Here is a 10,788-nt window from a genome sequence, read left to right as displayed (position 1 = left end):
GCTTTTGGTGAACCAGAGCAGCGCACGGAAACGCCGTTTACCTTCCCGCCAGAGCTGTACCTATTTATCTATTTGCACTTTGACGTGCTTTCGAACTGCTAGGTTGGCAGGAGCAAGGACCGAGCAACGGGAGCTCACCCCGTCGTGGGGATTCGAACCACCGACCTTATGATTGGCAAGCCCTAGGCTCTGTGGTTTAACCCACAGCGCCACCAGCGTCCCTAAAGCCCACTTACCTAGGAGTAAAAAAAAGGTTAAAAGGTTACTTCCCTGGGAGTAAGCCCCATTGAATGCCGCAGGATTTACGTCCAACTAGACTTGGGACGCGGGTGGCGCTGTGGGTAAAACCTTAGCACCTAGGACTTGCCGATCGCATGGTCGGCGGTTCGAATCCCCGCGGCGGGGTGAGCTCCCGTCGTTCGGTCCCAGCTCCTGCCCAGCCCACCTAGCAGTTCGAAAGCACCCTTAAGTGCAAGTAGATAAATAGGTACCGCTTTCTAGTGGGAAGGTAAACGGTGTTTCCGTGTGCTGCTCTAGTGCCGGTTCGCCAGAGCAGCCTCGTCACGCTGGCCACGTGACCAGGAAGTGTCTGTGGACAGCACTGGCCCCCAGCCTCTAGAGTGAGATGAGAGCACAACCCTAGAGTCTGTCAAGACTGGCCCGTACGGGCAGGGGTACCTTTACCTTTTGACTTGGTTAGGTTGCACTTTTAATGCGCCTCAAACTACAGGGACTGTTAAGTACAGCTGCACTGCCAGGGCAGGGAGGGGCAATAACACATAATTTAATTTCCCCTGACTAGCACCGGGTAGAACTAATTTTTTTCCTGTGCTCATAAGCATCAGGGATAAACCATGCTTTGTTTAATACTAGCATTTTCTTTGTGCTGTTAAGATTTTAACAATCCCTGCCCCCTCCCAGGCTCACAATCGTAATAAACACAGCAGAAAAACACAAGGAACAGGGAGAGAGCAAGAGTTGAAGAACATGTGTTCCTTCTGTGACTGATGAATGGAGCCAGGTTGTCTTCTCTCTTCCAGGGATGCAGGGATTGCAGCCTCCCTACAGCCTTAAGTCTCACGACTGGTTGTTGTTGTTTAGTCGTTTAGTTGTGTCCGACTCTTCGTGACCCCATGGACCAGAGCATGCCAGGCACTCCTGTCTTCCACTGCCTCCCCCAGTTTGGTCAAACTCATGTTCGTAGCTTCGAGAACACTGTCCAACCATCTCGTCCTCTGTTGTCCCCTTCTCCTTGTGATCTTTCCCAACATCAGGGTCTTTTCCAGGGAGTCTTCTCTTCTCATGAGGTGGCCAAAGTATTGGAACCTCAGCTTCAGGATCTGTCCTTCCTCAGCTTCAGGATCTGTCCTTCCAGAGCACTCAGGGCTGATTTCCTTCAGAATGGAGAGGTTTGATTTGCTTGCAGTCCATGGGACTGGTAGCAGAGGCCAAAGTGTACTTCCCTTTCGTCTCTGCCAAACGTGGTGGCTGACACTCTTTAGTTCTCCTGAGTAGCGTTCGTGCTGGATACTGGGAAAGTATAAGTCGGCACCCAGAATCTGGATAAAAGGGAAAAATCTGTAATGCAGGGCAGTTGTCCAAGCTACACAGCTTGCATCAATGGATACCTCATTCATTCATGGTGCAAGCACATTGAGGAAGGCTCTGCGACAAGTTTGGGTCCCTTTCCTCACACGAAAGGACTCCTTTGATTTTTCCCTCTGGGCACACCTAGGCCACTTTACAGTATATAATTGGGCCCTTAGAATTTGTATGGCATGGGATCAGCCACAATGCCCATTCCATGCAAGCAATTCACACTTTTAAAATAATATATGAAATAATAAAATAATATACTTTAGAAATATTTCAGGACACACACCCCTTCCCCAATAATGGATGACTAAAATTCCAGGCTGCCCAGCCATCCGTGCAGGTGAACGTGCTCTGGGTTGATGCCCATTTTTAACAATTTGGGGCCCAGTTCGAAGAGTTCCTGGTCCTCCCTTTGCATGGTGACATTTTCACAGAACGCTGCCTCGAAATGCATCCAAAGGATGTGCCTCATCAGGAGGAGTGCATAAATGTAGCAGGAGCAAGGCGCTTAAAAAAAAAAGTGCTGTCTCGTTTCTTGAGTGCTTTGCATGATACCACGTCAGAAATGTGCGACTTGTTGTTTGTGTTTTAGGCACTGAAATAAAGAGCTGTAATACCTATAATTAATTAATTAATTAATTAATTAATTAATTAATAGGACCCTTAATATAATAGCCAAGGGTCTGCTAAAAGCTAGATCTATGTACTGCATGAAACTCAATAAGATCCATTTAGGTTGTCTCCATCGTGTGTTGATCTGATGCTGGTGAATGAGTCCCTAGCCAGCTGGAGACTGACCTCTATCAGTGAACATTGGATTAGGCAGCATCACCCTTTGATTCCTCTCTTTAATAGTATGATATAGCTAGCTTAATATGTGTGGTTTATGAATATGCTTCTCAAATGGCTTTAAACCATTCCCCCCCCCCCCAGACGCCTTCATTAAGAGCCATAGGAAACATTGTCACAGGGACTGATGAACAGACACAGATTGTAATAGATTCGGGAGCACTCGCTGTCTTCCCCAGCCTGCTTACTCACCACAAAAACAACATCCAGAAAGAGGCAGCCTGGACCATGTCTAACATCACTGCCGGCCGGCAGGACCAGATCCAGAAGGTTGTGGACCACGGGCTTGTCCAATATCTCGTTGCCATATTGACAAAGGTAAAAAAAGGAACCTAAACCTAATTCCCACCCCCCCAATGTGTCATTTCTGCCGCAGACGAACACTGCTTTTTAAAACTTTTAAGACCAATATTTTTGTTGCCAATATGTTTGGATCAGTTAGATCCCAGAGATTTGGGCTGAGGTTTGGAAAGCACACAGAGGTTAAAAGAAGTAACAGGAAAGAGCATCACTCTCTCAACTTCTTCCTTTTAGCCCTATGTATTTTTCAAGAAAGAAAAATGATAAGTTCTGCGGGGGCGGGGGCTCTATCTTCATGGGCACAAGGTGAAGGTTGCAAGAGTACCATTTTATTCATGGGCACCAGGTTGGTTGACCTCCGGCTTAGGGTAAAAAAAAAAAGGAAGGCCCTCTTGGGACACAGTAAAGCATATAAAAAAATACCATTGCTTTAATACTGCGTTTTTTAAAGAAAACTTTCCTCAAGCGCATTCATTGGCCGCATTTAACACATTCAACTATAATAACATTCATGAACTGGAACAAGCCCAAGCAACTCTTCACAACCATCAATGTGGTTTTTTAAAAAAATATTATTAGAAAGCACTTTGAAGGGCTGAACAGAAGCTGTAACAATTAGCTATAAACGGTTTCATTGACTTTAGTAAGCACCTCCCCAGATATTTTTTCCTGAGTTTTTCAACATGAAGTATCTCGTGACCAAACCTCCCTTTGACTTCTTCCTGACCATCATTGCTAGCTCTATGTAATAATACTCTTGTGTGTATTAAAACAGGGAGACTTCAAATCTCAAAAAGAAGCGGTGTGGGCTGTGACCAACTTCACAAGTGGTGGAACAATTGGCCAGATCATATACCTTGTTCAGGCTGGTGTGGTGGAACCACTGTTGAACCTGCTGGTGGTTAAGGATAGCAAAACCATCCTAGTGATCCTGGATGCCATTAATAATATTTTTGCGGTAAGTTGACCCAAAGAAGCCTGGGGGCCGGTTCCAAATGCTCAGTACTGTTAATAGTGAAGGAGCATCATTTAAAGAAGATTGAAAAATGTTTGTTGAATATATGGGGGGGGGGGTTGTGTACGCTTGAAAACGTTGGCAGCATTAAGATAAATTCAACAGTGTAAATAAGTTTTAATGGAAGTAATAATGGAATACTGAATGGTTTAGTTTATGTAAAATATGCAGTGATTTATGTTATGCAAAATGAACCATGGAAAGAGAAGAAGGTAAGTCATTGATATTTTAAGGTTGTTTAAATGAATATTCTGAATTGTTATACACACACATACACACACACAGTGCTTTTTTCTTTAAAAATGTTTAGGGATACTTTCATTTTGACACAATAAAAACCACCATTTTATAGTTCAAATTGTGAAAAATAAATACAGTAAATGGACAAAAATGTTTAGGGGTCTGCGTACCCCTGCGTCCCCCCCATAAAAAGCACTCTGTGTGTGAGTGTGAAGGAACATTGGCTAACAGAAGCTGCAGGTCTCAAGTTATTTTACCTGTGTGAAATCTCAATAATTTGCCTACTCAAAGGAACTGCCTCAACAGTATCCTGAAGTGTTGGGCAATTGCTTCTAACTGTAACAGCAAGAAAGCCCATGATGGTTAAAGTTGCATCAGCGCCTCTGCTTATGGTCATATAGGCATACACAGTATTTTCCATAACTGCTGTTATCTGTACTATAAGGCTTTGAATCGAGGATGGGGTTTGCAGATGGATCGATAACGGTGCTACCAAATGTTACGTATTATTCTGACAGGCAGCTGAGAAGATAGGCGAGACCGAAAAGCTTTGCCTCATGGTTGAAGAGTATGGTGGCTTGGATAAGATTGAAGCTCTACAGTCCCATGAAAACGAGCAGGTGTACAAGTCTGCGGCAAACCTGATTGAAAAGTATTTCTCGGCAGAGGTGAGCAAGCTCTGAGCTGGCCAAGTGGCAGCTGTACCATATAAGAGATTCCATCATACTGATCAGGGGTTAAAGCGTGTTCTGATAGCTGTCAGTGCACGGATGGTGCTGTGGTCTAATCCATTGAGCCTCTTGGGCTTGCTGATTGGAAGGTCGGCGGTTCGAATCCCGGGTGAGCTCCCGTTGCTCTGTCCCTTCTCCTGCCAACCTAGCAGTTCGAAAGTACGCCAGTGCAAGTAGTTAAATAGGTATCACTGTGGCGGGAAGATAAACAGCATTTCCGTGTGCACCGTTTTCCATCATGATGTTCTGTTGTGCCAGAAGCGGTTTATTCATGCTGACCACATGACCTGGAAAGTTGTCTGTGGACAAACGCCGGCTCCCTCGGCCTGAAAAGCAAGATGAGCGCTGCAACCCCATAGTTGCCTTTGACTAGACTGGGGTCCTTTACCTGTTTTTACTTTTACTACTGTAGGGTTTTAGCTGGTTGTTAAATTGTTGCACTGTAAATAAAAAGCAAAAAAAAAGCTATTGGGTGGCAAAGAGGAGGAATGTTCGCGCCAGATGTACAAAGGCCATCTTGCACCTTTTTAAAAAAAGGTTTGTATGTGCCAGCTTGCGCTAAATCAGGTTGAAGCTAATGGACACACTGACTTTGCTCCTAACTGGCTCTAGCCATCTTATTGGTTGTTGTATCTGCACACTGATTATTATACTTAAAAGTTTCTTCTGCTTGTTTAGGAAGGAGAAGATGAGAGTGTCGTCCCGGAATCCAGCACTGATGCATACAATTTCCAGATTCAGGACACTTCCAACGCGTTCAACTTCTAGCTGTTCTGTGTGACACCGCATTCAACCTCTCTAATCTGTCTTTGTCTGTCTCCTTCATCTTCTTTTTACTGCCTTTCTTGTTTTTTTTACGTGAAATGTGAAGTAGCACTTCGTTACAACTGAAATGTACTTGAACAGTTCATGGCAGAGTGTTTATGCTTTGCGAACTGGCCAGCTGTCTTCCTCTACCTGTTTTTTTGTATAATTGTAAATTCTTCAGTTCTGTTTCTTTGAACTAACCGTCAGCAGCGAAGGATTTGCTGGGATTTAGGCTGCTCCATATGGTATTTGGAAGACTTTAAAAACAGCATGTGGGATCTGGACTTCCCGATAACCTCCCAAGCCTGCTAAACACACATGCACACAGAGCACAAGGGATGTAGTCATATCCTGGCAACATAGCCATCTCAATGGAGTTTGTGCTTCCTTGGCTTTCAGGTCAAAGCCTTCCAAATACTATTTTTAAAGAGTTCTTGTTCAAACTTAATAAACTGGTATCTGCATATAAGCAAAGTTGTTAAACTCTTCTTTGAAGATGCAAAATAGTGCCTGTAGCTGTTGAACTATAAATACAATGATTAAAAGACGCAGTAACAATTCAGTTGGGAAAATAAAGCATGCAACAAAAGAGACAATTTGAAAGCATGATGAAACGGTTTTTAAAAAATTGAAATGAAAAAATGGGTGTGTAAAGAGGTAGGGAGCAATGCAATGGTTGGATTACTCCTCCTCTTCCCACAAAGGGCAGGCTCTTTAGGAGAAGCAAAGTGATCGTTTTTGCTTTTGTCACCATCTGTCTCCAGTACTAAGCTTGTTAAAGGAGTTTGGTTGCATGCTGTTCTAGATAACACACTTAGAATAGCGATAGCTGGTGGAAAAGGAGGCTCACCTTTGTCCCTGCCTTGCTGCTGGCTGGATCCTACCTGACTAGCTCCACCTGTTCTCATCTGCCTCTTAACTATAGTGACCCCAAAGACTGTTCCTTGGTAAGAACAGCATCTGGCATTGTTCTGATAGTAAATATAAAGTGTATTTGTGGCGCTGTGGGCTAAACCACAGAGCCTAGGACTTACCGATCAGAAGGTCGGCAGTTCGAATCCCCGCAATGGGGTGAGCTCCTGTTGCTTGGTCCCAGCTCCTGCCAACCTAGCAGTTCGAAAGCACGTCAAAGTGCAAGTAGATAAATAGGTACCGCTCTGGTAGGAAGGTAAATGGCATTTCCGTGCGCTGCTCTGGTTAGCCAGAAAGCGGCTTAGTCATGCTGGCCACATGACCCGGAAGCTGTACGCCGGCTCCCTCGGCCAATAAAGCGAGATGAGTGCCGCAACCCCAGAGTTGGCCACGACTGGACCTTACGGTCAGGGGTCCCTTTACCTTTTTAAAGCTACTTGAGCTACAGCTACAGGCAGTGCTAGAAATGGAGATATGAAAGCTAGGAGCTAAATGGCAACTTAAACATAGGTTGTGGGCCCAACAATGCAATGTCTAAGTGTGCTTTTTTATAGCAAGAATGCAAAGCTGAAAATGAATGAACTGCAGCTAAAATATTATGTTCATGTTTCACATGGTCTAGTCCCTCCCCTGCCCCACCGTCCTAATATTCATCTCCAGTCTTTAGAGAGTATCTGGAAGTGAGGAGGCAGAAAAAGGTCCTCCTTTTCTTCCACTCTGCAGTTTTTAATCAGAAATCTTAGACGCACACCCAGAGCTCTGAATTTGCTCACCTTAATGAAGTTCCCTGTTGCAAAATGCGCCTAGAACAATGGGAGTTTCAAACGCTGGTTAAAGGCAAGTAACTTCGGCACCTTGCCTTTTCCCGAAGCTGAAATGGCCATCTGCTGGCTTCTCTGGAAAAAACCCTTTAAATGTGAAATGGGTACTGGCTAATCTTCACAGATCAACATGGATGGAAACTGGGGAAAGCACTCTGTGCTGTTCTAGTGGGACTGGCACTGGCTTCTGCTAGCACAATGAATTAGTTGAAGGGCTTCATTGATTGAAGGAATTTCCTGGGTGGAAATGAGCTTTTGGGGGATAAATCTGTTGTGCTTGTGTTTTTAATATAATGGCTGTTTATATCCTGTGAGGCTCTATCCTTTAGTCAACAGTCAACCTCTTGTTAAACCCAGCAGAGCTTCAGAGTTTGTGATATAGCTGTGAGCTGTGGGGATCACTTCCAGAGTGTTAGCCTGGATCTATAATTCTTCATTAGACAATCAAGTTCAATATACAGTGGTACCTCAGGTTACATACACTTCAGGTTACAGACTCCGCTAACCCAGAAATATTACCTCGGGTTAAGAACTTTGCTTCAGGATGAGAACAGAAATCGTGCTCCAGCGGCAGCAGGAGGCCCCATTAGCTAAAGTGGTGCTTCAGGTTAAGAACAGTTTCAGGTTAAGAACAGACCTTCAGAACGAATTAAGTACTTAACCCGAGGTACCACTGTATTTCCTGCCTAGTGCCTGATCTTGACTATTAGAGTGTTGTCAATCCTGTGTAATCCCTGCCGCCACCGCCGAAAGATTAGTTGGGTTTCTCTCAACTTACTAAAATTATAGTCTTCCATTTTTCTTTTTGCAGTGTCTGGATGGTAGGGAAGTGTTGCAAAATGCTTGAATCAGGCTTCGAACAGGCATCAGCTGTCCAGGAAATACTCTGAATAGTTGCTTGCCCTAGAGAATAAAAAGCCAGAACGTTGGAATGTATTATTGCTCTCCTTTTTGTTAAAGGGGTGCGGGGCAGAGAGAAGTACTCTGAGGCTGCTGCCTCTGAGGCAGACAGCAACCTTGTAATGCTCTTCTTTCTAAAGGAAGTTCTCCCTTGCTACAAGATTGGCTTGGCAAGTATTGAACGCTACTTAAGTCTCACATTATAAAATGTGAAGAAGCTGAGTAATAGCAAGACTTCACAAAATTATGAGACCTTGAAAAAACATGTTTAGCTCTAAACCGCAGAGCCTAGGACTTGCCGATCAGAAGGTTGGCAGTTCGAATCCCCGCGACGGGGTGAGCTCCCATTGCTCGGTCCCTGCTCCTGCCAACCTAGCAGTTCAAAAGCACGTCAAAGTGCAAGTAGATAAATAGGTACTGCTCCAGCGGGAAGGTAAATGGCGTTTCCGTACACTGCTCTGGTTTGCCAGAAGCGGCTTAGTCATGCTGTCCACATGACCCGGAAGCTGTCTGCGGACAAACGCCGGCTCCCTCGGCCTATAGAGCGAGATGAGCGCGCAACCCCAGAGTCGTCAGCGACTGGACCTAATGGTCAGGGGTCCCTTTACCTTTTATTCCATACAATGGTAATAAGAAAAACATGACTGGAAAATCCAGGCCAAAATGCGAACCTTTAAGAGGAGTTCTACTTTCTTCCGGGTCGTTCACCTCCTGACAAGTGGATAGGAGGACTCTGTTGCAACAGAGAATGAAAACCAGCCTTGCTTTCACTGGATTTCTGCCTCGGCTCATTTATCTCTGACCGGTAATGAACTTGGGGAGATGGGCCATCATTGTAGGCGCACAGACACCCCTATGTTCTAGTCACAACCCCCAATGCATTTGAAACAATTGTGTGGACTGCAATTGAATTTGTTTTTAAGAACACGCACCCTCAAAGATGATTTCCAGGTTGCCAGAAGCGGTATCTTTCAACCAGCAAATACCGGGGTGAAATCCAATACTTTAAAAAATGGTATGCGAATGCTTTAAATATATGCTGTGGCAACTTATGACCCGAGCAGAATAGGGTACATCTGTCTGCATCTTTAGCAGGGAGATAAACAAGTGTGAAAAGGATGGAAAGCGCTTATGAGTACAGAGAACAAGAAACAATATTTCTAGTATAGTCAAACCTCGGTTTTTGAGCGTCTCAGAAGCCAAACCCTTGAAGGTGACCCGGAAACTGCAATTAATCCAGAATGCAGCAGCTAGACTGGTGACTGGGAGTGGCCGCCGGGACCACATAACACTGGTTCTGAGAGATCTGCACTGGCTCCCAGTACGTTTCCAAGCACGATTCAAAAGTGTTGGTGCTGACCTTTAAAGCCCTAAACGGCCTCGGTCCTGTATACCTGAAGGAGCGTCTCCACCCCCATCGTTCAGCCCGGACACTGAGATCCAGCGCTGAGGGCCTTCTGGCGGTTCCCTCATTGTGAGAAGTGAGGCTACAGGGAACCAGACAGAGGGCCTTCTCGGTAGTGGTGCCCGCCCTGTGGAACACCCTCCCGTCAGATGTCAAAGAGATAAAGAATTACCTGACATTCAGAAGACATCTTAAGGCAGCCCTGTTCAGGGAAGTTTTTAATATGTAATGCTGTACTGTTTTTAACACTGATTGGGAGCCGCCCAGAGTGGCTGGGGAAACTCAGCCAGATGGGCGGGGTATAAATAATTATTATTATTATTATTATTATTATTATTATTATTATTATTATTATTATTATTAAACATTTCAGAAGCTGAACACCAAAAACCCAGAAGTGAATGCACCTCGGCACCTCGAACGGCTTCTGAGGCACTTTTCTCAATTTTCCCCATTGATCTTGTTGACAGCCGTTCGATTCTCAATTTTTTTAACATTTCAGAAGTTTGAAAACCGTATTTCTACTGTACAGCAAACAAGTTAAAGAAAACGATATTGCAGGCATTGCAGAGGGAGAGATTATGAAAACAGTACAATGTTTTTAAGGAAGTAGAACAGGATCCTGGTATGATATATTTTGCACCTGTGCAGAGGATCTTGGGGTCTCTGATTTCTGCCCTCCAGACAGCACCATGGAGGTCTATGACAATATTTTCACTGTTAATGTGGAGACCATTTCAGTACCCTGATTTCTGACTGTAGTACGGAAGAAGGCCATGAGAGGGCAGTATGCCCTGACTTTCAACCCAGCTTTAGTAAGCTTGGACTTTTCCCAGCAGTATGCTTTACCCTGTATTGTGAGCATTACATCTAGACGAGGAATGACCCTGCACCTCCTAAGCAGCTTGCTTGATGTGTGTCCATCTTCCCAGGATTACAGTCAGGTGGTCAGTGATGGATTGAACAAGCCCTTGGGTTCCTTCCAATGCACAGGTAAAGTTGACAGGTTTTATATGGTAAAGACATTGTGCGGATTTCTTGGTAACCCTCTGGATCATGGGTAGGCAAACTAAGGCCCGGGGGCCGGATCCGGCCCAATCACTGTCTAAATCCGGCCCGTGGAAGGTCCGGGAATCAGCGTGTTTTTACATGAGTAGAATGTGTGCTTTTATTTAAAATGCATCTCTGGGTTATTTGTGGGGCATAGGAAGT

General features: G+C 44.8%; 1 protein-coding gene across 1 annotated transcript; it reads left to right on the top strand.

Annotated features, from left to right (window-relative positions):
* Window positions 1–2,511: 2,511 nt before the first annotated feature.
* On the top strand, window positions 2,512–6,012 carry LOC310839252 (importin subunit alpha-1-like). Its single transcript, XM_083727843.1, has 4 exons — window positions 2,512–2,763; window positions 3,521–3,703; window positions 4,519–4,668; window positions 5,410–6,012. Exons 1-4 carry the CDS (start codon window positions 2,674–2,676, stop codon window positions 5,497–5,499), a joined length of 513 nt encoding a protein of 170 aa, XP_083583969.1. The 5' UTR covers window positions 2,512–2,673; the 3' UTR covers window positions 5,500–6,012.
* Window positions 6,013–10,788: the final 4,776 nt, after the last annotated feature.

This window comes from Podarcis gaigeae (assembly GCF_964106915.1).
Source record: "Podarcis gaigeae genome assembly, chromosome: 2".
NCBI classification, from domain to species: domain Eukaryota; kingdom Metazoa; phylum Chordata; class Lepidosauria; order Squamata; family Lacertidae; genus Podarcis; species Podarcis gaigeae.
The sequence above is the reverse complement of the archived record's forward strand: the minus strand, read 5'-3'. Positions and strand labels throughout refer to the sequence as shown.